Below are 26,409 nucleotides of genomic sequence, written 5' to 3'. Positions count from 1 at the left end.
GGTTACTGTAGAAGAGCAACAGGCTAAATCTGCAGACCATGTCCACATACACTGTCAAGCTCAAACCTCTGACAATAAACCCTAATTAGAGCAGCTGGTGAAAGATGAGGCAGGACTTGCAGCAGAGCCTATCACAGCCACTGTAAAGGAACAGTGTCATGCTCAACACAAACTAGCTAGGTGGGCAAGGCCCGGTACTTTGCTCCAGGATGGTCTCCCAGCCAAGCTACTCTTCTTTTACTGTGATCAGCGTAATGCGCCCTCAAGTGCTGGAGGAGGGATACCCTGTGGCAGCTCTCTCTTCTACTTAGGCAATAAACGCCTTTCCTCTCTCTTTAAAGGAAAGTTTACTCCCTAGGAGACTAGCTAACAACAGGAACAGATGAATAATAAAGTTAATCTTAAACACAGGAAAATAAATTGAATAGTCTTCAGTGCCTCTTTCGGAGTCTCCCAATTTCTCCAGGCTGCTCTCAGATGTTGCAAGCTGTCAGCCACAGTTTACACAGCTAGCATGAGATTTGCTCTCTTAAATGCTGCTTTGACGTGGAAGTTTAGCCAGCTGCGTTTGCAAAGACCTCCACAGCTCCATGCTCAAACCCCTCATGGAGCTACTGGCAGGATGAGGTGGGGAGAGGCACACGGGCCAGAATCTGTCTCAGTACACAGAAACCCTGATTTTTGTTGTTGTTTGTGCTTTTTAAAAGCATTTGACCCTTGCTGTCCACCCAACTGCATTGTTTTACAGTAAGGTAAAGTTGCTGAAACACACTTTAATTTGCTGAGAGCGCCCCTCCCATAGGAGCTCCACCCTGGGCTGCCCCAGTAGTGCCCTGTTTCCCAGTATCGCTCGAGAATGCATTACGCTGTAAATTAGTTCATTATCCGCAGGCTGAGGCAAAGTTCCAAGCCCAAAATGCCGCAAAGAAAAGCATCCTGTTCAAATTCAAGCTAAACAAAATGATCCTAATTGGAAGAGGGAACACTAAAAATCTAGCAAGGATACATTTCTGCCTCAAATTGACCTGAGTTAGCAGGATCTTATAGGGTTCCTTCCTCAGCCTCCACGGCCAGACAAAAATCTTCCTGTTCGTTTCTTCTCTTTCCAGCTACCTGGAAAAAGCTCCTCTTAGATGTGAGATTCTCCCTTCGCTCACCCTCCTCCTCCCAAAAAATAAACAAAAAACCCAACCCCCCCAAAACAGCTGTGTCATTTCCAGGCAGGGTAAGCACAATGGACTGTATGAATGCAGCACAGCAATGTAGCTCTCTACCTCCATCTGCCAGGATGCAATAGGGGCATCATTCAGGTTCTGGTCTCCTCCTTCTGCTCTTAACACAGTTTTGGCTGCCAGCTCCGTGTGCCTTATTTCTGAGGCAACAGGACACAGCACATCCCAAGCAACTGCATCTTCCATGACCCAGTGGGATGCGGCAAGTCATCAGTACCCAGAGTCTGAGCACCCTGCTGTCAAACAAGGATGACACTCATTTGGTATTCATCTTTCCTCCTCAGGGAGGTACCCCTTCCCCCCAAACTCAAAGCATCTTATCACCTTAAGAAGAGCTAGAGACAAAGAAAATGCTTAGTGCTTAAGGTAATTATGGTGATAAAGTCCTAAAAATAGGCTCTAAAACAGAAAGACTAGAAGAAAAAGGCTGTAAGAGCCCAGCATGACTCCTCTCAGAATATCTAGATCATCGGCTAAGACATCACAAACAGAGGTTTGTGGATGATTTGCCTGGACATTTTGCTTCCTTTATTTCTGTACATAATGTGAGCACAGAAATGTCATACCAGGAGAGCAGACAGGGAGGGAGCACATAAAGGCATGTTTCCTTGCAAAGGCAGAAGGCATTTTCTTTTCAAGACACATTCACTGAGAAAAACTCAGAACCTTAGGAGAAAATAATAATGGGAGAAAAGAAACAAAACAAAGCCCACAGTGTTTTCAGGGAATTACTTGGCTGGACACCATCAGAACATGCCATTCCAACTACCTTAGAAGATTAGCTGAGGGAAGTCCCTTTCCAGCTGGAAATGTTTCCTTGCCTTCAAGCAAAATTTCAAGAAGCATTTCATTTTTATTAGTGTATCTGGGGGAAAGTTGCAAAAGTCATTAAAAAAAAAAAACTTTGATTTCAACTGAGTGTTCCTAACCCTGAAAAAAAAAAAACCCTGCCAAATTCCTTCCACACCCCCAAAAGTGTTTGCTTGAAAAGACCGATTAGTTGGAATGGCAAGGACAATTACTAATTTTAACATGATTACAGGACCATTTTAGGGTATCAGTAATAATGACAATGCTCTTCTATTATCACCTTCTTTATGAGACCCAGTTGCAAGAACAAGAACTCAAGTTCCAGTGGATTCCTGTTACTTGCCTGCTCTGTGTACATCAGTATATAATACATGCATTTACGTTATCACCATTGCCATCATTGGCAATAAAAGAGAATAGGAAAGTGAATTATAAAGTAATAACTCACTTTTTTCTTCAGTCATGCTTGAAAGAGTCTATATTTTTCTACTCACTTCACTTAGAAAGACTATTTCTCAAAGGCATCAGCTCCTCTCGATACATCAGAAGCAACAGGAACTTTAAAGGTAGAACTATCTGAGGTAAACTGATAAAACTTTGCAGTGGGAAGGAGAAGACACTTTCAGAGTAGTATGGGTTTTTGCCATTATTTCCTCCAGTAAGGTTTCTCTGGCCCACATTACTCTTTATCGTAAATTCCAGTATTTCCATCCCTTTATAACCAATATTCTGGCACTAAGACAATTCCCATGAATGCATGAGAAGCAATGACGTGAAGACCTGGTCCCTAAGATCCCATATGATATTTTAAATCGCTGGGCTATGGTGAAACAGAGACAGTTGCTTTTCTGCTCGTCCTCACATGCTCCTCCAACCTCCCACTGAAAAATATCAACAGGTCCCTTTTCATTCAGAATGGTGCTCAGAAAACACCATCACAATTGCATGTATTTATTTCCCAGCCAATCAACCTAAATATGAAGTGTTCACTTAAACAGGAGAGCATATGCAGAAGCATACTTACTTACCCTTCACATTGTTTCGCTAAGTTCATCTGTGTGAGCACAAAGTACCTGTACTTTAGTATGAAATACTCTCAGATACGTAAACTGAAATCTCTTCAGATATAAATCACTAGATAAAATGATTAATATCTAAACTAAATGCTAGGAGCTTGACCATCCTCAAACCTTAATATTTCCAGAATATGTAGATCTGAATTCCCTCTTCAGATCTGCCTTCTTCAGGCAGATGGTTTAGTTTTTTTTGCTTTTTCCAGAAGCAGAAAAAACAACTCATATAGCACAGCACTTTCTGAGTCTATTTCTCTTTTACCACTCCTTACGTCCTGTTCGTTCATATCAGTGAAATCCCACGGAGAGAGGGCTTTACCACCTAGACTTTTCATGAACGTTGAGTTGACTTGAAAAACATTTTCTGAAGAGGAACTAAAGTCAAGATCAGGACCTCATAACTGATACTGAATAAAAACAGCTCCGGGAGCCATTTTAACCAAGGAGAGAATGATTGGTTAAATGCTGTTGCCATTGATTAAATTTGGCTTTAAAACATAGGAAATGTTAATCTAAATATACTGAAGCCATGCCAGGATGCTGCTAAGTATTTTATAATGCTCTTAATGCTTTTTGTAATGCTTTTTTTTTTTTTTAGTGGATTCACATGTATTGCTGCCATGCGCCAAACTGTTGACCACCTCTGTTTCAGTACTCCAGGGTAAAACTAAGTGGCAATTCCTACAGCGGGATAACACACAAGCCACCTCACCTGAGCGCTGTAACATTACATTTCCCACTGCTGGTGAAAATTACCTGAATCAAATGATTTCACTGAATCAGACACAAAGACAACAGATTCTGAATCCACCTGGTCCAGAACTACAGGTATAGACTTAGGATAAGACTTGTTCTGACCCGAATTTGAATGACCTTCCCCCCCATTTTTGGATACCTCCTCTTAGGAGCCCAGCTCCTCTGGATCCTTGCAAACCCTTCTGCTCCAATCTGTGGACTCACCAGCACATAAGAAAAGGGACGGCTGATGGGTATGGAAGATCACTAACTTCACTAAATCCCTTCTCAGCTTCATTAAAATGTCTAACAAACTCTAGAGCTCGAGGCAAATTTTTTAGTCTCTCCAACAACAAAACAAGGCTCAGAACCCAACTGCTAGTACTAATTTTAACCTTAAAGAATATACAGTGCGATGCGACTCCTGCTTATGCCAGTATCTCAGATGGGTGGCAGTTCATTGTTAGTACCACTAAGGTTCACCCATCCCCACTGCCTTTCCCCTGCCCCCCTCACCTCCTCCAGCTCAAAATTAAATCCAACAACCTGAAGACAATTTGACTTAATTGCAACTGCACAGTCATCTGCAGGATGTGGCTGCCAATCCCCACCATTTGAATGCGCAGTTGCTAGGGGAACGCGGGTGAAGAGCATGCTTTTGTGTTGCCACATGCATCTTTGGGAGCTGTGCCAACCTGCGAGCTCCCACAGCTGGGATGGATTTAACGCCTTCCTCGCCAGGAGCCGCCTGTCCTTGCTTCCAGTGCTGGGGGCTGCCGCAGCCAGCCCTTGGCAAGTGGCTGCTCCTCCTCAGCAGATTGACACCTGCATTACAATGACAGATGGCCGCAACCAAGCTCGGTATAATCAGACACCAAGGACACTGTGACGCTTTATCAAATCAAACATTCAGCAGTGCTAGACTTCATTTGCAGGAGGTTATGGAGTACCCAGTTCATTGTATACATAGCTAACAAGGAAGGGAAAGATCATTTACCGTCATTTAAAAACAATTTTTTACTGATGGTTTCCCATCTACTTCTTGTTGTCCCCTCCCCACCTCCTCCACCCTTGCAAATGGTCGCGTCATATCCAGCTGACTACGCTGTCTTCTCCCTGCCTCCACAATTTCAACCTAAACGACACAATTGGTGTTTGTACATAAACCTTCCAATCAGCCTCTCTGATTATCTTCCAGGTCCTGCAGATTTCTTCCTCGAGGTTAGCTCTTAATTTATTTAATATGCCTTAAGCAAGGAAAGGTTTAGACCACTTAGATTAGAGCCTATTTTGTGTGCGACCTTTTGTACCTCTTTCCTAGGAGAGCCTTCAGGCTCTAAGGCTTATGCTCTACTATAAAGATGAGGGTGCACTCCAAGCCTTCCCTTTACATATGCATACATGTACTTTTAGGGAAGAAACAGACCTGACCTAATCTTACTGGTCCTGGGGGGCCAGAGGTTCCTATATGGAGCTCAAGGTCATAAGCCAAATCCACTTTTAATGGCAAGTAAAATTGTTGGTAACAATGGCAAATAGCTGTGATTACACATCGGGGCAATAACAGGGAGACTAACTACAGCATACAAAAGTGAGTGTTAAAATTAAAATGATCGTAATCTAGGAAATCCTATCATCCCCTACGAGGCCCATAGAGCGCTAGTAACGGAGTGCAGTGTCTGAAAGTCACACACAGAAGGTTACAGTGGGTACCTCAGACTCACTCGGTCTGCCTGTGGAGGAGAGCAGCCATGCTGCTACAATATAAGGGTGCGAAAGAAGGAAAAGGAAAAAGACGTCTGTTAAGCTTTCATGTTAGTGCAAGGCCAAGTCTTCCACTGCCCCTTTTGCCTACAAACACATCCCAGGGAAGCAAAACAAAGAAACAAGCTGCAAGACATCAGTGCGTAGCTCACAATACACCCACGATGCAAAGCCACCTTTCGTATTTGTTTCTTTCACACATACACTCTTCTGTATGTTCAAGGCTAGGAAGCACATAAAAGAATTCCTGACCTCCTTTAAAGCTCCATGGAGGCTCATAACCATGCTTTGAAACACATTTCTTCATCTCTCAGACATGGGCATTTCATGTGTGCTTGCATTTCAAATACAAATGCAAATGTCACAGCATACGGGGCTTTGCAACTTGTGTTCACTTGCACTTCCCAAGAGTCAATAACCACTGACAACAGAGAAACGGAGACAGTTCTAGGCATAAGATGGAGAGGGGATGGGGGGAGGAGAAAAAAAAAGGGAGGAAAAAAAAGGACTTTTGCTGGTTGAGGATGTGCAGCAGGCTTTACAGACTAGGGGAAGGGAGGGACCTCTATTCTGATCGAGCAAGAGCCCCGGTCCTTCCCAATATTCTTAAACAGAAAGACACCAAAGGGAGAAGGAAGTATGTTCAGCTCTACAAAGGTGATTCCTAAATAAAGAGCTACAGCCCCCAGGGGGCTTGGGGGGGTCTGACAAACCAGTAAAGTGTGACTGTTCACATGGGTTGTTACAATCTAATTAATTTGTCACACAGAGGGCAGCAATGTAACTATACTGAACTGTAGAGAGTTCACACCACTTTGTCACACCAGCTTATGGTATTTCCCTGTAATCCCCTCCCGCCCCCCCGGCTCTGATCCTGGCTGGATTGCCCCCAGGCTCTATCCTGGCAGATATCCGAGGATGCAATGAGCTGTCACTCAGCTCTCCTCCCTGAAATCGTTCTTGCAGTGCACTGTGGGACAATCTCCCAAACCCAGATGCAGTATGCCAGGATACATCCCTCTCCAGTGCCTTTCTTGCGTGCATTACTGAACGCAGAGAGGCAGTCTCAAATACAAACAGATGTCTCCAGTCTTGTTGACAGCCAAATGGGAAAACAGATTTAGACTGAAGTGATACAGCTTATGGAAGAGACAGAGGGATCGAATGATGAAGCTAACCCATTATCTCTGGGAGCGTTTAGCACAGGTGTGGTTACACCTGACAGCCTGGTGCCAGGCAATACCATCCAAGTCTTTCACAGCACTTACTCTACAAAATTGATGAATTAGGATACTATTAAGCCTCCTGGAGGACTGCTTCCTGTGACCCCAAATCCTCTTCCTGGGAACAAACATGGGACAAAAGACATTAAGGCAAAAGAAATAAAATTAACCTGGGCTAAATGCCCAGGCAGGCGTACCCTAAGCCTCCCGTCTCTTCCAAAGGAGTAGCAAGGTCTTCTAAAGGCAGGTATAGAGGCAGGGGAGGTTTCCAAGGCTCAAATCAGCACTTGCAAATACAAAGATGTTCTAGCTGCTCAGACAACCGACCCCTTTCCCACCGGTCAGAAGCAAAGGCCAATGCTGCCTTGAAGAAATGGGTGCAGGTGCAGAAGCCAGAGCTGCCGAGTTCTCCAGCACCTCACCCGCCTGCACTGCCCTGAACAAGCCACTGATCTGCTCATCCCACACTCCCCAGTTTGCAGACTTGGGAGACACCTAGTTAACTTATTCTCATCGCTGTATTGTTCCTGAACACACAGTGCCTTACTTCCTAGTCCTTTTCACTTATGTGGTGATAACAGTCCTTGAAAGCATTGGAAAATTGGTGAGAGAGTGCAGAACGGGGGCCACGGCATACAGTGTTTTCAGGAGCATGGGGCAGTCAGTGGGCCATGAGCATGCAATTCCCCCTTGCAGTCAGATATCTGACTTTCAGCACCAGTGACTTAATAGGAATTTGATCAAACACCAGTGCAGTGATTTAATCAAACACTGTAGTAATCCTTCATGCGGTCTGGGACACCAGAGGGGTTTCCTGGAAAACAGCTCAACAGTATTCTCAGAAAATGTCTTTCTGTGTTGTCTCACCGAAGAGAACCAACTCAAGTCTTTCCAGAATACCAGGGTACAATCACGTGCCTTTCATAAAGAAAAGCTGCAGATAAAAGAGAAAACGGAATTGATAAAACAAAGGGTCAGGCAAGGAATCCAGGAAAGCACATAAGGCTCTCACTCTGTCTGATCAAACCATTATTTTCCTTTATGAATAACTAAAGAGTATGCAACTGATCTCATCCACTCTTTCCCCACATGGATGCCTGCCCTGGTTGGGGGAAATCACTGCTATTTTTTGTTTAACACTGACAAAGATGTCCTTGAGATTTAACACCTTCTTCTAGGATGGCACCAAGTGACAACATTGAGACAATCCCAGGTATTAGTTAAAAGTAAGAAAAACAAAACATCTTTCCCCAGAGTAACTGCAATTCTATGGTGTTTTCACTAGAGCTGCTTGCTGCTTAAAGCCGGCACTGACCAGACCGCCACACAGAGGCAGTGTTTGCCCTCAGTAAGGGGTTAACCAGGACAGGTGGCTGAGGACATCCCAGGACCAGCAAAATGGCAGGGAAAGAGAGGCTTCTCCTACCTCCTTGCAGAGAACAGTGGCCCCCATGTCCCCAGCGCCAAGCCAGCCTGGCAGAGGGGATGAAGGCTCCAGGGAATCCCAGGGAAGGAGCAGGATGGACTGAGATGCTACTCCCAATGGGTGGAAAAAACGTCCACCAATGTGTATGTGTAGGGGGGAGGGGGGGACTCTTTTTCCCTCTTTTTCTAAAAAATCAGCAGAAAGTTTCTGGTGCTTTTGTCTGTATCATACATTATCGCTTTTGATTTAAAAGTTTTGGTGTCAGCTCCAAAAAGGAGAGCCCCCTCAACTCTGCATTAGGTTCTAAAAAGCACTTCTTGAAAATGACACAAATTCCTCTGGAGCCATTCTTCAAAAAGCCCTCCTCATACACCCTCGCGCACAGGCAAGCCCCTCTGCCTGGGGGACCGCTCCGAGCAGCCGCTGCGCGGCAGCCCACACAACAGGGAGACACTGTCCCCACCTGACAGCGTGGGCCACGCAGAAGAGGAAAGGACACGCCTCAGTTCTCATGGGATCCAAAGGGAGCACGTGTAGGTGCCGCAACGGGAAGGTGGGAATACGCCGACTCCGTTGTCCCTCAGTGGCAGCCTGGAACAGCGCAGGAGCAGTACAAACACCTCTCTGTCTACGGGGTGTGGGGGGTGAAGGAGAGAGAAAAACGTACCTCACAAAGACATGTCACTGCAAAGAGGCTTCTTGCACAGTGATGAGCTCTGGAAGATGCTGCACCTCTGAGAAGCTCATGCACGCTCATGTTGCTACCGCCAAAACCCGAGTTTGCCCTCTGAACTCCTGGTCAGCAGAGACCAGGCATTTGCAGGGTACGCTCCATCTCAGCCTGCAGCTGAGATCTCAAGGTCAGCTGAATCCCACCCTAAATCCACTGATTCCTCTCTGCTGCCTACAATGGGAGCTGGTGGCAGCTGGCTGATATCAGATATTCACTATCAGCATCTAAATTTTAGGCAAGGTAAGTCCTGCCTGAAGAGCCCATAAACTCCCCTGGGCTGGGCAATGAAACGGCTGTGATCCCTGCTGGCAGGGACAGCCCTCCCTTCGCTGACGCTGCAGCGGGCATTACGGGGATTACGGGCATTACGGGGCATTAGCGGGCAGGGGGCGAGACGCCGACTGCCTGGGAAAGCGTAGCCAGGAGTCTGACGCCAGAGTCGTCTGTCAACAATTCTCTCAGTAAACGTCACTCTGACAAAGGTGACTTTTTCTACGAAATTGAATCCAACACCTCCAAATATTTTTTTCCAGAAGTGAAAAAACAATCTTCTTACACTATTTTTATATTTCATAACACACCACTGATGTGGAGAGTGTCATGAAGCAAAAAGACATGGAAACAAAGCAAAATGCGATCTGAAATAATTTTTAGGCAAATTTTCTGGCGCATTCAGGCCAGAACGTGCCATTTAGAATTCTTTCCCCTATTTAGAATAAAATATGAAATTTCAGACTACTGTTTTCTACAACATACCAATTCCGTGTTTCAGCCAGCTCTAGCAGATGTCCTGGGTAATCAGACCTTTTGAATTCCTTTACTTCCCAGCACTAAAATACATCAGCATCGGCAAACCAAAAAGCTCCTGTGTACAATCATAACCTGGCAGCCTGGGCTGCCAACTGCGTACCATGTCGCGTTGCACCCAAAGAAACCAAGGCTCAGTACTGCACATGAGCTGTGAGCATCCCTCTTATTTGCTGGGTGATCCTTCCATTAGGAAATGCCAAGCTGCCTTTCTCCTTGGAAAGTCTCGTCATGCGAGAGAGACTGCACTGTAATTTGGCAGAGCCTTTTGTGTTCTCTAGTATCTTAACACTGGGGTGCCATAAAAGTTACACCACCTTGGCTTTGTTCCCTCACCCAAAGGGATTTAAAAATACATAACACCTAATTAATGTCAGATTATTAATGACCTATTGCTGCGAATCTGACTGGAACCAGCAAACAAAACATATTTGCATTGCAGGTGCAGAAGCAAGGAGGAAAACAGAGAGTGAAGAAACTCTCTAACCTCTTCCTCTTTTCTCCCTCTCACTCGCACACTCCTTTCTTCACCAGGGCAGAGTATAACCTTTTGAATATACAGACACAGCTTCCTAAGCATTTGTTCTGTCTGGCCAACACCCAACCACTTAGGGGTTGAACAAACTGTGAATATATTTGCAAGCTGAAACTAGGATACCAGCTTTCACCTCTCCTCAGCTTTGGATTCCCAGATCCCAACGTACTTGTTCGGATAGCATCAGTGACAGCAACTGCAGCAGCAGCTCTCAGCTCTGCGTGCACTGGGCAGCATTCCTCAGCTGCTCAGACAGCCTCACAGGTGGCTTTTCAAAGCAAAAAACTGCTTGCGTGTACTGGCACACAAGTACGAGCATCTGGCAAGGCTACACAAGTACCACTGCATAACTAGACAGAAGCAGGATAGGACTAACGGTTTCATCATTTAGCTCCTTCACACTGAAGGTGTTGCACACACATCCAGGGAGGTGGAGGCAGGGAACAACAGCAGTAGCTCTTGGATGAATTGGGGAGGTAGGATGGCCAAGTGATCTGCTCAGCATCTGTCTCAGCAGTTGACAGCTCTGGCCCCTGTCTTTCTCTCATCTTGCCAGGCCATTTTTCTCTCCAGAAAAGAAACGCTCTGGGAAATCCATCAGTCCAAAAGGACAGTTAGGCATTCAGCATCTTTAAGTACAATATTGTTCCACATGGCAGAGAGGACATAATCCACGAACAGATGCTGGCGAGCCAGATCCTCACCTCTGCTCTACTCCATAAAGATAAGCCCCTTATCTTTATAAGGGGCTTCCAGGCCCGCCATGAGAGCACAGGCAGTGGTCCACCACCTCCTGTCATCTACTCCCTTTCCCACTCCAGAAGGGCAAGGTTGGGGTACTCTAGCTATTCTCTACAGAAGTGCAGGAGCAGCTCCGGGTGGGCCCTGAGGGCAGCTATGCCCTGGAGCAAGGAAGGAGAACAAGAAAAGCACAGCTTTGGGGTAGCACAAAAGAATGGCTTAAAATGGCATCCTTGCCTTGAGTCTGGATCTTGTTTCACATCTCTTAGGAGGTACAAAGCCTTTCCGTGACCTGATTATGAATGGTTTCATGGTATTTGCCATTCTGGGAAGGGAGAAAAGACTCCAGTAAACAGGAAAGCACTAAAGAAATAAAATAAACCCAAAGACTTCGGAATGCCTGCATTTATTCCAAATTTGTTTTGGGGTTATTTTCACTCTCCCTGTTCTTCAGTCTCACCTCTTACTTGGAAAATTAAAAACAGAAGCAGAAAAGCATCTTTTCCTCTGCTAACTAAAATTGCAGTATTCAAGCTGCTATGAGAAATCCACACCACCAAGAAAAGAGTCTAACACCATCCTGGCAAGTACAGAGCAGCCTTGGTCAGCCTCATCTGCCTCCCCTTATCACAGACGACAAGGGACAGTTGCAGCTGTGTGTGAAGTAGATCATGTTGTCATTGGCACTGAGTCTTCTAGGAAAAGCCACCCAGGTTTGTGCTTCCAGAAGATTAAGCCTAATCCCAACAGTGGATATGGATAAGGTTGAGGCCAAATTCATCACGATTAAGGATAAAGATACTGTGTGCCTCTGGCTAAGAGGCTTTCATTCTCCTCTTCACTACACTTGTCCGAGCATGAAAACAGATTACACTCTCTGATGGAAAACCACATGGTCAGAGTTGAGAATGATTTTATGTTCCTCTAAATTATTTGCTCATGGCTATGAATTGTTTTAGAAATACAAGATAAGTGATGCATAAAACCTCAGAGCAAACTAATTAACAGATCCCAAACACAAGTAACATTTACAGTTTGAAATGTGCAGTACATTAGTCACAATCAGACAGGAATGACATGATATTTGGTTCCTGTTAAGATGCTAATAAAGATGACAAATAGACATGAGCATTATTGGCTGTGTGCAGACAATAGCTGTTAACTTTGAGTATGAAGTTGGTGGTGGTGAAAGGCAGGTTTTACAGAAATCAATGTCAAAATGCAGTGTAACTTCAGCATAGCCATGCAGAGACCAGAGCTGATGTCAATCACTAAAGGAAAACTCTCCAATCACTCCAGACAACCCTTGCTGTTAAGGTGTTACCAGAACCTCTCTGAAATACAGCAGAGGATGAGGGATTCAGTGTAAACTCAGTTCACTACAGAATGAAGGATTTCATACATACACACCGCCTGGGGACAGCACCTTCTCTTCTCTGGATCAGCTGGATCTGTTCCATCCTGAAGGTGCCCGAAGCACATCCATGCAGTAGAGTACTCCCCAGGAGTAGCCTGGGAGCCCAGTGTCAGGTCTTCTGCCTTATACTGCAGAAGCCATCCAAACCCACTACAGACTGTATGTAGCTAGGCTTTGTAGTTCCAGCATAGTTGATACACAAAGCAGATTTGGGAGACAAAACCAACTGCACACACATGATTTTCTCTTATTTTTTGCACTGTGTAGAGCAGAACAGGCAGATTCTGGAAGCACAGGTTAGTTCTCCATGAAAGGAAACAAAGCCATTTGCTCTGAGCCAAAAGTGGGTATGTGCTGATAATGAGGGTTCTCAACTTCTGTTGGTGGCAGTTAGCAATACTCAACGAGATTTTTGGTGCAGGGAGACCACTCCATTGATGGTACCCGGCTATTTGCTGGATCAGATAGCCCTCTCACTGGGCAGACTGTGGCTCTTCTCTTTCCTACTCTCTCCCTCTAAGAAAAATTCCTAACCATATGTTTCAATGTATAAACAACATAGCCAGCTATCTGCAATTGGAGGAACTTCCCCTTGCTACTAAAAGGTTTGTGTTCCCCATATATTTTAATAAAGCACAAGTTATCTGAGTTGTCTCTAGCATTTCAGGTAGGAAGATTGCATCTGTTCAGCTGATGAGATCTAATTTCCTATAGTATTTTTTGCATGAGTTATATCTTCTTTTTAAAAAAAAAAGGAGCTATACTTGACATTAGACATATTTGGAGAAAAATACATTAGATAGGATAGTTAAAGTTCATATCTTATATTGTAATTACTGTGCCTACACAATAGGGCTCTCAGAAGTGATGAATATTGAACAGAAACTTCAGTTAAGAAATCTTAACACATTACTGAAATGCTTCTGTCAACACAGCAACCTAGACAGGTATGACCCAGCGAATTAAGAATTTAGTCCCACATTATATTCCTGCATTGACTGATCTATTACAGATAAGTATTTTCAATTAAATAGAGAGGGCTGATTTAAACGGCGCTAAGACCGGAGTCACCTCACGTTGTCGCTTGTTAGTAGAGAGCTGTCAACAGTAAAAAGCATGAGTACGCCATGCAGAACGCTTCCTTTCTTTCTATCTTTATGCAGTAAAGCATGACTTTCATTTTGGACAGCAATGTGACACTGAGGGGCTGCTGTCTGAATCAAATACTGATGAGAAATGAATGGGGAAAGGGAGGGGGAATAGACTCACAAGCTGTGTCTTAGCACTGAGAAGACAGTAGGAGTGGAGCAATACGAACAGCACCTCATCACAAGGAGAGTGTCAATTACCTTTGGGCGCTTCCACTCAACTCTCCTTGGTGGGGCCCTCGTATAGAAAAGGGACTCATCTGACGCTGGAAACTCAGGATCTTCAAAGAGCCGTCTCTGTTCGATACACTGCCCTTTAAGCTCCTGGTACTTCTGATCTTTGAAGAGTTGCACTGATGAAGACATATCCCTCTGTCTAGACAAGATGAACATTGGCTTGTGTAAATTATAAAGTCTCTTTAAAGCGCACAGGTAATACTACTCACTACCCTTTCACAACAGAGCACAAAACTAGTTGTTCTAAACAGAATTAACTATTGATCTCAAGTAAACATAGGATTATAAATTAGATTATGCTAAGGGCTAGACTAGAAAACCTTAAAAAACAAGAAGATTATATATATTAGCATGACATTAGGGTGATATTTTTGGCTGGAGAGAACTCTAACCATAAAAAAACAGTAGAGAGTCTAGACCAGGTACAAGGACAAAATTTTGCCTAGTCTAATGGTAACTAGTCTAAAGGTAACCTAGAAAACAGAGTGAGGCTTGGCTCTCAGTTTGTGCTTTCTGTGAAGGACAGGACCGTCTTTCTGTCCTCATTGAACTGTAGTACCTTCTTCTTCTGGCGACTGAAGCTCTCATTATCTACTTCAGCTCTTACGCCCAAAGAATGGAAAATGGGAGAAAAACAGAAAACAGATTTCCACAGCTATCCATCTTAATTTAAGTGACAATGCTTTGGCTGGTATTACTGTTTTTGATCTTTATGTTATGTTCCAGGGAGTTGCATTCGCAGAAGCAGCAAATATTTGCAAATATTGATGGGAACTAAAAAAATTTGTTTCCAGTCCCTGATTCCAAGAATCATGACTGTCTAGTCTGGCAAGTTTACGGTCACAGCCGCAGGGCTCAAATAAATTGCTGAAGAACATGCTACAAATCAGAAATTAACTACAGAAATCATTTAGGATAGTTTGAAGTCTGGGGAACGCGAGAGATGCTCCCATCTTTGTAAAGTGCTAGAAGAGAGGGAACGAAGGGAGTATCTGAACTTACTGCTTGGAACACTCTTGTACATCAATTTCTCTTCTCTTCCGTCCTACCACTGGTTAGGGATGTATATCTCCTTCCTTGAGTTACCTACAATAATAGGGACTAAAATAAGAATAACGTAATAAAGGCAGGTTATCCTACTCCATGCAATGGAGCATGGTATCATGCTGTCCTGGCAGCCTACTTGTTGTGTCCTGGTGCAGGGGTCTCAGCCTGTGCTCCAGGAGCTGCTAGCAGAACAAATCACATGAGATTCCACAGCCTTGTAGAAAATTGAGCCAGGCTAGGCACAAGCCTTTCTATGCAGCCAAGCAGGCAAAAAATGGGGGAGTACAGAAGAGTATTGAGGAACACATGGAAATGTGGAATTTATCATGGTGTTTGTTCTTTGAGGGAAAGCTACTGTGGCCAATAGAATCAAGCGATGGTTTTAACATCCTCCCTCTTTCTCTCCCTCTCCCCTCCCCACCAAAAAATGTTAGATGGTCCTTCAAGGATGAAAAATGCTGCTTTAGTGCCTTCACTCACAGGAACGGGGTGAGTATTCAGGACTGTCCTTCTACGTTGTTGCAGCTCTTGCACCCATTCCAAAGTCCCGTAGTTACATTTAAAGTAACGTACAACGACCAGCTGGTTACCTCCCTGTAAGAAGTTCCTGATTTCTACCAGTTAATTCTTCACACTTCAGTGAGCCAGATCCTTAACTGCCAGCCTAGCAGATTCCCCTCCTTCCTCAGGGCAAAACTCCAGCAATAAATTTTGCACACCTCAAACTCTAATGACTTTTGAGTCAAGTCCTGATATTGCTGGAATCAGTGGAAAAATTCCCATGCCTTCAGTGAGGCCAGGGCTTCCCCTTTCAGAACCAGGGCAGAGAATCCCTCATTGACTGTGTTATCCAGCTTCAACAGACCAAAACTGCACATAAAGGAATTGTTCAGAAGCACAATGGCTCACTGCTAGTGGGCCATTTCTAACAATTTCCTTTTTCTGAAAGGCCATTTCTTGTTAATTATCCTGAAAAAGTCACACCAGGCATCTCATTTGGCAGATGGCCTCCCAAGACAAGGCAAAATAAATAGACTTGTTTCCCCCCTCCCACCATTCAGTTCTTCAAAGTCAAGTGCATAACAACTTGTCGAATATACCAAGATAGCTGAGGGCCAAAAAAAAAAGTCTAATTTGGGTGGAAGATAGATTATCTCACGATAACTGGCATTCTTGCTTATTAAAAATTCCCCACCAGCTAACACAGATTCTAAACTGAGCCTATTTGCAAGATATGCTTGTTTTTAAAATAGCCCCAGGGTGATAAGGTTTTCAGCTGTCATTGCCTAATTCACAGAGATAGGTCTTTAGTGACCTCATTCCCCCACCCTTTCCCCCTTTCTATCTGCTGGATTGCAACGTGAGACCTTCCAGGATTAACTCCCCCCCCAGCCAGGACACAATGGCTAGTCTTGCAACAACGCACAGAACACGGACATAAAACACAGCACGCGAAACCAAGCTGCTGTCTGCCTCACCACCCTCGGCTCCACAAGACAGCACTCACCAGGGGGAACGCTGGCAAGGAAGGAGGCTTCTCTAATGAGGTTGTTATGAGGTTGTTAACACGCCCCTCTCCAGGCTCTCTATGCCACCCTGTGCAAACAGCGAATTCATGTCTTAAAAAGGGACTTTGGCTTCCACTGCTGCCCAGCCTGGCTGTTAACTGCTTTTAATCTACCCATTAAACATGGAGCATCACAGCTGAATCGAAATCCCAACGCTGTCTGGTGCACTGGTAGGAACCCACCTTGGCAGGACCTCAAAAACACTCTTTTAAACATAACAAAGGTCTCTCTTCTTGTTGAAAAGTACACAGTAAAGGAAGTTAGTCCAGTTTCTATATTAACAGCTTAGCAATTAGAGCACAGAGATTGAGGAAACCACAGCTGTGCCCTTCCTCTCCCGAGGTGTTCACCTACCAGCAAACTGCCTAACTTGGCTGAGACTGAGAGCAGGCACCTGGCTCCAGGGTTCGTTTTTGAAAGAGATCCCAGTTTTTGACTCTCAGCTGAATGAACAAGCTCCCAAAATACAGAACCATGTTCCCTCCTCCTGTCTTGAGTTCACAGTACGCAGTAGCACAGCTTCCCCCGCTCTTCAGTGCAACAGATTTACCTTTGGTTCTGCTGACACTCATAATGTACAGCTGCACTGGAGAAAACACGAAGCAAGGCTTGGCAGCCTCTCTTTAGAGGGCTCCCAATGCCGTCATGTGATACAGAGCAAGCTGTGCACAGCATAACAAGGGCTAAGAAGTACTGTCCTAAAAATACTGTGCCGCACTTTGGAGAGCCTCTACTGCTCTATAGCAATACACAGAGAAAGGGACGACTCCTGGGGCAGGGGGATCAAGCAGCCCTACAGCTCAGTCATTTCTCTGTTTTTGGTCATGGTGTCCCTCCTTTACCATATTCAATTGCAGTTTGGCTCCTTTGAGCTTTTCAGACTCTGAGCTGAGCTCCTGAGCGCATTGTTTCTCTGGGTAGCCCTACACCTCCGCAGACGACCCCAAAGTTTTACTGAGCCACGACAGGTCCCCTTGATGTCAGCAGCCGTAGAGGAGGTCCTGCATCTCTCAGCTTTCAAATACTGAGCTTTCAAGTCTTTCTCTAATCCTCTCTTTCCAGGGAGATTCCTATTTTGACCGGAAAAAGGATTTCAGCAGAACAGGCAGCAACAACAAGTTAGCGCAGGTCCCCTTCTCAGTAAGGCTCTGCTCACACAGTCCCCTCCTCAGCCTGACCACAGAAGCATTTTTGCATTCATACTTACAGTTAACACTTAGAGATGCTTCCCCCTGTCGGAACAAGCACGAGCACAGCTAAATCACATCCAACATAGTTGCAAATGCCAGCTCCTGGCACTATTAACAGTCTTAAATTAAAGAGACATCCACTTGAAATCCAATTCTTCCCAAGAGCATTAAAATGAGCTTCAAGTATCGTTCCCGCTCTGGAGAGCCGCCCCCAGATAGTGTTTCTTTACACTCGCGTTTTCCTTTCTCCAGCTGCAGCACAGAAGACCCACAACAAACAAGGGTGACTAACTGCCCAGACAAGCGTGTAAGTGAAAATTACAGCCCAGTTGCTATTAAATTCACAGAATAAGCACACCAAAACTAACAGAGAAAGTTACCACCTCTCAGCCCATTTTTGTTACTCGGCATTACTAAGCATCACGCACCGCAGAAAGTTGGAGAGAGAAGTGCAACTGTTAAGCTCACTGCACTCCTCAGCGCTGCACTCCCGTTGCCAGCCTGTCCTAGCCCATACACAAAAGCCTCCCTCCCGCGGACTGCGGGAAGGGTGCAGGGATGGCACCGAGCTGGGTTGGCCTTACAAAAACCAGCACTTTCGGTTCCAAAGACATTCCGAGACATTGCCAAGTGACTGCAGTAAACCTTGCGTTCTAGATGAAACCACTCTTCAAGGAAGAGCCTTGGCATGCTATAACACAGTCATTTTAACGCATCCAGCTTTTCTGTTCCAGTTGCAGGACTCAAAGGAATTTCTGTACATAGCACCAAGACTAAAAGGGTAAAGCGCATTTCTAGCCTGTATTCATCTCCACAGTTGAACACAGCTATGAACAAGATGATGCTTCTTCCAGCAGGCGGATCCTGGGATGAAACTGCCTAAGCTCAGGCACACCCCAACCTTGGGACCACACTCCTGATTTCTAGAAGCCCCAGCTGAGATGGTCAGGGAGAGGCTGGAACGGATGAACACAGTGTATGCCATGCTCTGGGGTAGCACCTTGATTTTAAGATTATCCATTAGTTAGTATCAAGCTTGCATTTGCTTCATTCATACAATAACAGCACCAATACTAATAATAACCTTGTTCTTGGGTTTCTCTTTTGTAACTGCAGTTGCGTGCCTGCCTTGACAATATGTAAGGCAGGCCCAACGCTAAACTCTGTTCTTTTATTACCTATTTATCACGCACCCTTAGAGCCACTGTTTGGACCATGACAGCAAAACAGAGACTCAAGTATTTGACTGTTTGCAAACATAGCTGTTTGATATTTTTGCAAACATCTCCTCCTCTGAGCTCATAGCTCGCTTCCAAGCAATTAAATTATGAGTGCTTCCAAAAAAGCAACCCTGTGGCCAAAAGATTTAAATTACTGTCCCTCTGAATTGTTTCCCTTTGAAACTCCTAATTGAAGACACTTCCAGGACTCCATCTGGAAAAGGTTATTGCTTTGTCATTCTGTGACTTTGCAAATTTGTATTACGGGTGCAGGGGAATTCAAAGTAGTTGCAAAACTTCCCCTTCACACACTGTGCCTTGGTGATCTTGGTGTTACGCTCCTGCTGATACATCAGAAGTGTCACTGCCCACAACACAAAGCATTGCAACTGGAGACGTTTACTCATTCAAATTCTTCAAAAAGTTTAACACACTAACTGCACTGGGAGTCTTTATGCTGCATTGCATATGTCTGTTCTTCTGCATAAGTCAACATAAAAGCATAAAGTCAGCATTAAATCCATTTGTGTGGACATGCAATTACACTAGCAAGAGCATGTTTAATTCAGATCAAATTTGCTGCACAGGATAATTTAATAGCACCTAGATCCAGTATTAATGCCTGCAGAACTAGGGCTTCTCAGTTGTTTTGGACGGCAAAACTCTCCTTGCTCATAGGAAATACCAAGTTTTATTACATGGTTTAGGCTCTGGGGATAGCACGATTGTGCCGCGTTAGCCCTTCGTCTCTCATCCAGCTTTTGGATTTTTCATCAAAACAAGGTTAATTTGACTATTTTATGATCTCTGTAATCCGGTACTTTAATGGACATATGAAGGTTTTTCTGTTTAACTCAGCCCAAGAATTTGCTAAGGGAGAGAGACATAAGAGTTTGTCTCCTCAAACAAGTAAAAAGGTTCCAACGTTGCTCTGCTGTGCAGTTTTGCCATACTTACTTAGCGTTATAACTGAGAGAGGAAAATTCACATATATTTTCTAGTGAGAATATCCATCCATATTCTATTATTTCTGAGCACAAATGGTGGGGAGACTTAACTAGACACCAGGAAATGGTGGGGAGACTAACTAGACACCAGGAACAGGACTGGCCACCACTTGTTCACATTCGTGGATGGTATCAAGGTCCAGCAGAATCAGCTGGCTACAAACCAAAGCTTTGCTGGAATTTAAAAAAAAAAAAAAATCACAGCATGCGTTCCTGCTCTGATACTGCAACAGGATGGTGTTTAATCAGGCTTTTCCTTCAGGTCTCACCAGGACAGAGAGACTTCATATAGCACCTCAGCTGGAAGCCAGAATGCGGCTTGTACTGCAAAGTCTGCGTCCAGCCAGCCAGCTCAGGAGAGAAGGTGAAGGTTCAAGAATCAAGCCTGCCTTCAGAGTAGGCCCAGGAACTGAACAGGAGCTCTACCAGCAATCCTGCCATTTATTTTCATAGTCTGCAGTCCACACACTGTCCCTGTTAAACATGAGCCCTGCACGGAGCTGCCTGACCCCCTGCTAGTATGTGTGCGTGCTGATGGTGGTGAGGTGACAAGAACTCTTAAGTCACTGAGCAGTGGCATGTGGCAGCAGTAATTTGTGGCAAGTACTGACCAGCAGCGTAGTAATAATCTCGCAGATGCATAGAAAGTGAGAGAGAAATTGCACATGTAGGGGTGAAGCACCATCCTGCTCTCTCTCCTTCTTCTCCCCTGGTCAGTTCCTGGTGGGATAAAATGTAAAAGCCACCCGTACCCTGCAGGAAGGCAGTGCTGGAGTTGCAGCAGGCCCTGCAAACACGCTGCAAGCCTGTGGGGTGTGTGGCGCTGGCTAATTGCAAGCTGCAGCCCATCCATCCCACAGCTACAAACACAGCTGCTCCAGCGTTCGAGGGCATGGACTGATGGAGCTAGGGCTGGACAGGTGGCGCAAACAGCAGCTAAGAAAAGCCACTCTTAGGTGGTTATGCCTAAGAGGGAAGGACTCCATCTGGCGTGAGCAGAAAGAGGCCGAATTTGTGGTCAAGAAAAACAAACAAACAAACCCTTTCAGCTTGAAAACTGAGCCAAATCAACGTGTATGTGCACATCAGATTACCGTGCAGTATGATGCTGTTCTTTATGGTCAAAACCACTCAAAAGTGCTGGCAGAACATGCACAGAGAGGGCAAACTTTGGCTTTACTCCACTCTTTCCCCTCCTTGCCCTTCCTACGAAAGTTTATCACTACGTAGTTGTCTGTGAAATATTTTTTAACCGTTTCCTCTGTCTTCCCTTGGGCAAAGGCACAGATTTAAAAAGGAGTAGAGTCAAGAACAGTGCAGAATTCTTGCCTCCAACTCAGAGGCTTTCAGATGAAACCTGGCTAAAACACATCAACTGCCTTGAGAGCAGAGACAAAAACCCAGGGCTCCTTTCTTTCGACTGAACGCTGCAAGGACTGGGCTGCAGCGAGACGGAGCTCAACCCCACTCCCAGGCAACCTTCCCGCTGCTGTGCGCACCTTCAGCCGGCAGAGCTGCCAGTGGTCCCAGGCAAGGACCGTCTCCCGAGAGGAGCCCGGCAGCCCCACACTGTTCAAGCAGAAGGGAGGACTGCATCTCAGTCTCTCACTTCTGCAGTGAGCGCTCTCAAGCCAAGGCTACCGTCAAAAAAGCAGCACATACTGCCTTCAACCAAATCAGAAAAGTGTTTTTTGCCACTGTGTTTTGTGAGACCCTTAATCCTGTCAGTAGATAACAAGTAAATTCCTGGAACGCCTTTTGCACCAAGACCCTAAGGGGGCTTAGCCAGGGCGGCGACTTGTTTGTCAGCCACGACAGGAAACCCACAATGCGCCAAGCGGCTCCATCCTACTAAGCATGAGACAGTCAAGGGCACATACAAATTACGTGAACCATAGAAATATGAGACACCTAAATGTTTACGTATTTTAGCAGTAGCCTGGAGAGGGACTCAAGTCCACAGACACTCAAGTCGCTTATTAGATCTCACCCAACATTCGGAAGTCCAAAACACCCTGCACACGGGGACTTTGGTGCGTCCCTGACCCTTAGGGCAGGGCACCAGCACGAGAATGAACATGCAGCACTACAATTAACACGCATGCATTTGTCTGAAGCTGACATGTAAGATTAAAACGCTTTTCTAAGCGTCTGTGCGCCAACACTGCACGTGCTACCTTTTCCACGGGACGCAGAAGCAAGTACGCAGCTTGGCTGTTTCTGCCTCAGGACAGATACTGCTACTTGGCAATTTCTGCTGCCGCTTTCTTTCCCTAGCGAAAGGGGACCTGTTTGGGGCTGTGTATATCGCCTAATCTCAGTCCATCTCGACCTTTTAACTAGATTAGTCTATCTCTTTTCACTGATAATCAAATGAAGACACAAAGTGGCCAGGGGCCACATTTTTAAGGATCTGCAGGCAGACAGGATCTTCCAAAGTGCACAGGAGTCTGCATACTTTAAAAACTTAAGTGACTTTAAAAACTTAAGTGACTTCCACAATAGCCCTAAATCCAGGTAGATTTGCAGTTAACTACAGAGAGGTACAATTTAAGTTCTGAATTCAAAAGGAAGTAATTTAGCACAGTAGGTACGGATTATTACAATTAACATTAATGCAAGTTGAGAGATCTTTAACAAGCTGCGCTGAAAACGCTAACAGCAACGTTGGCCGATTCGTTCAAGACACGCTTTTGTGCTGAAACCACAGGAAACAAGTTTCTTCAGAATTCCAGTCTCTCTCCCCCTTCTGCCTCTTCATAAGTCAGTTTAGAAGAGGACTGCAATCACAAACTAATGGATAACTCCCTTTCATCAGGCCACTCCATTATTCTATGTATCCACTTACCTACTATTTCAGAGACAGTACAAAAGTCTCTCCTTTACGCATAAAAGGAAAAAAAAAAGTAAAATACTCACTTGAATTTTACAGTAAAAGAATCCACAGTGAGAACTGACAATATTTTTAGAAGAGCAGAGGCAGTATGAAAAACAGAATTATAGGAGCAACAAGATTAAATCACACTTTATCAGTCTGGCCCCTTTATTTGGTGTATCTGTTAATCGTGCCTGTAGAGAGAACAATCCCGTTAGCGTTAGGCTGGTTAGCACAGAAGAAATGAGAGCAACCATGCTTTTGCAATAAATCACAAGGAGCAGCTGGCCCCGAGTTTGGCATACAATCGAGATGTGACTTTCTCAAACAAATATACATTACTGCAGTACGCAGAAACATTTTCTCACTGTGCCGGCTGAAGTGCTGACTACTAGCAATAAAGAAAGTTTTCCTGCTGGTGTTAAAGCAGCAAATCGAGTAAATACAAGTTTACGTGATACCTCTGGCACTTACCTGGCTGAGGCCAGCCGCTGCTCTGAGGCACATCAAACTCCTCAAATCTCTCCTGCAAACAAGGATCCCCTCCGCTTCTTAACCTGAAACTCTTTGGACTGTACCACGATCACATCACTAGAGGGGTGTGTTCCAGGATGACCCCTTCCAGGGATGAGTCACAGGGACACCGGGAAACCATCGGAGCTGCCCCAAAACGCGCAGCCTTGTTTATTCCTCCTAAACTGTCTGTTAGCTGCAATCGTGGCCATAACTGTGAATGCATTTTTAAAGAAGGAATGAGGCAAGGCCATCTGGCAAAAGTTACAGGCATTTTTTGGTATGGAAAACAGGGCAGATTAATGTGCACCATAAAAAATGATATTCCTTTTTAGGCTGCACGCTGTTCCTCACTTGCATAAAGCCAACATCGATGTCTTTGCCTCAGCGCGTCTCCCCTGGTTAACAGTCCCTCCTGGCCACGGAGAAGAATCACGCAGGGTTTCTGTGGGACTCGGCTGGCTGTGGTTTTGTAGCTCACGAGATGTGGCCAAACCCAATGGGTGGCTTCGTGCCCGCAGCTCTGAGCACTGCAGCAAGCCCGGAGCAGCCTTGGGGATGGCTCTTGCACACTGCTGGGTACCTTCTCCTGGCCTGTGTGGCTACAGTCTAGCATATCCCTTATTTTGCTGTTCCCGTTTCACTTGTAGAGGAGAAAACAACCTGAACAGGGAAGAAATCCTGGCTGGCCAAGCAACAGAGCAGACTGCAGAGGTCCCGAGTCATCGAAGCGGTTGGGCTGCTCTGGGGATGCACGACACTCTCGGCCAGCCCTCTCGAGCTCTGATCCCGGCTCCACCACCAAGCTGCCCAGGTTCGCTCAAGCACTTGTCCCGTCTTACTCCTCTCCCCCTGCCAATAAAAGGTGGATATGTCACTTTATGTGGGTAACAGCAGGGTTTAGAACTGGGAAAATAATACATTTTTCAGGGCTGTGGCAGAATAAAAAATAGGAGAAAAATAAATTCCCATTGAAACACAGTGTTTGTGGCAAAACAAACTTCTCTCCGTACTCCCCTCAGCCCCAATTTCATTTTGGGTAAATCCAAGACATATTAATTTGACATGAAAGGTGTCTCACTGGAAGATTACAGCTTTTACTTATGTTTTTGTAAATGTAGGCCAATTTTTAAACAAGCACCACTTAAAAATACATTGCTAAATTTCACTTGATAGATATTGAGACAAACTGTCAGCATTTTAAAATATTTTCCCTTGTTTACTTCCTCCATGGAGTCCCTCTTATTTCAGCATAGCTGGTCTAAATTTACAAATAGGTCCGTTCCTTCTCCCAGACTGTACTCAGCAAATCTTCGACTTGCCTAAAGGAGTTTGGATCCAGGGGGATGAGTCAAATCCAGGAAACATTCTGAAGACAAAGTCTTAAGTACTACCATAAATCTCTGTTCTGCAAGGTTCGCTGCAGGACTGTTTGCTCTCTTATAAAACACTTGCTTGACTTCCTTTTGAAGGCATGCTGAAATTCGGACAGAAAGTCCCTGGAAGCTGCCACTACAGTTTAAGTATTTAATGCCCCCAAAAAAACCCTACATAATAAAGCCATGTGTTTTCAATTCTTGACTGAATACGCAGACTGGAGTTTAAACCGTAATGAAAACTGGCTTCCTCCCATATATACCACGCAAGGTTGAGGAAGAACATGAAAGGTCACACTTGAGCACAATGAAATTCCACTGTTTCGTGAGCTGATAACAGCCACAATTTATACAGACGTGTTCTCACAGTAGCTGCCTTTGATCCAGCATGGAACAAAATTATGAGAACTTTTTTTCATATAAGTATTGAATCTGGTGGTGTAATCCAAGAATCATGTGTGATTTCTCTGGACTAGGGAGTAGCTTTTGCCGAAGTCTCATCAGAAACAGGAATCCCTTTAGAAAGGGAGCAAGACGAGCCACATAGGCAGGCAATCCAGGACAAGGGGACAGCTCTACTCTTACTGCAGAACCGTGGCAGAAAAAGCTTGTAATTCAGTGGGGCAATGCCAAAGCATTCAAAGGGACATGCTCACAAGTGTCACCACAGTTTGGAAAGAGGCCTCTCTAACTGTGGACAATTCGGACCTCCAACACAGCCCCTGAAATCCTTAGATGCTGTTCCCAGCAGCTTTTAGCCTCCTGGCTGGAGAGGTGTCGTAAGCATCATCACCACACCTTCTTCTAGGTTGGTTTACTTCAGTGACTATGTTGAACCTCTAGGTATCCCAGAGTCCCCCATTTCTCCTGGAAACAGCCCTGACTAAACCTAAGAGCATCCACTAAGCCCTTCAGCTCCAGAAAAATGACAGAAGGCCATCAAGCAAGTCCTCATCTGCTAATGGCCTGTTAATGAAAGGCTGTCTGGTTTCTGCAGTAGATTATTATCCCCACCTTCCTCTGATTTAGGCCATCTTTGATATCCCCTGCCCTCTTTCTGAACCGCATAGCTTTTGTAAGTCTCCAGGCTGTTGGGAGACACCATGGAACATTTTGTCCCATTGAACTGGGGTAGACGCTCACTATCTCGCACAGCCTGCTAACATCCTCCAGAGCTAGTTTACACTGCGGGCACATCACAGCACAACTGAAAAAAGGGAACTTACTCCTCCATGGGGCAGTGATTCCCATACCTCCAATCCATCGCAGCACACAACTCTGCCCCTGTGCTCAGAATCCCTGTTTCTTCACGCCTCCAGAAAAACACACCCTTCCCTAGGCATTGCCCTCTGCACAGCCCTGCACCCACATGGGACTCCAACACCTCTCAGTCCTCAAGTCCAGCCGCAGGAATTGTTCCTTCCCCCTTACAGTCCGCCAGCCTCTCTCATGCCAGAGCCCCACAGCCTAGACTGCAGCACTTTGCCTCATCAGTGGTTTGTGGGCCAGCTGTGCCTAATGCAGGAGGAGTCACAGCTGGAGAGAGGCCACAATTCAGTGCCATAGCCAGGCAGTTTATTCCATAGTTGCCAATAACTTCAGGAGACTGTTTTGAACCAGACAGTCCCCTTTGGTTTTGCGCTCCTATGGGGCCATCAGTGGAAGGTCTGACCACAGGATACACGGAATAGCTGAGCATGGCTCTGGGCTTACCAGATCAATGGGCGACACT

General features: G+C 45.2%; 1 protein-coding gene across 2 annotated transcripts in view; it reads right to left on the bottom strand.

The window, feature by feature from the left end:
• Positions 1–23,718, bottom strand: part of CAPN6 (calpain 6) — a 70,714-nt gene extending 46,996 nt beyond the window's left edge. The window contains exons 1-3 of one of the 2 annotated variants that reach the window (XM_009685455.2): positions 23,263–23,718; positions 14,884–14,967; positions 13,846–14,020 (exon numbers count right to left, since the gene is read on the bottom strand). In XM_009685455.2, the coding sequence (XP_009683750.1) occupies positions 13,846–14,010 (165 nt within the window). In that variant the 5' untranslated portion in view covers positions 14,011–14,020; positions 14,884–14,967; positions 23,263–23,718. The remainder of the gene's footprint in view (positions 1–13,845; positions 14,021–14,883; positions 14,968–23,262) is intronic. The other variant, XM_009685462.2, reaches the window with a different exon arrangement.
• Positions 23,719–26,409: the final 2,691 nt, after the last annotated feature.

This window comes from Struthio camelus, chromosome 11 (genome assembly GCF_040807025.1).
Source record: "Struthio camelus isolate bStrCam1 chromosome 11, bStrCam1.hap1, whole genome shotgun sequence".
In the NCBI taxonomy this organism is placed as follows: Eukaryota; Metazoa; Chordata; class Aves; order Struthioniformes; family Struthionidae; genus Struthio; species Struthio camelus.
The sequence above is the reverse complement of the archived record's forward strand: the minus strand, read 5'-3'. Positions and strand labels throughout refer to the sequence as shown.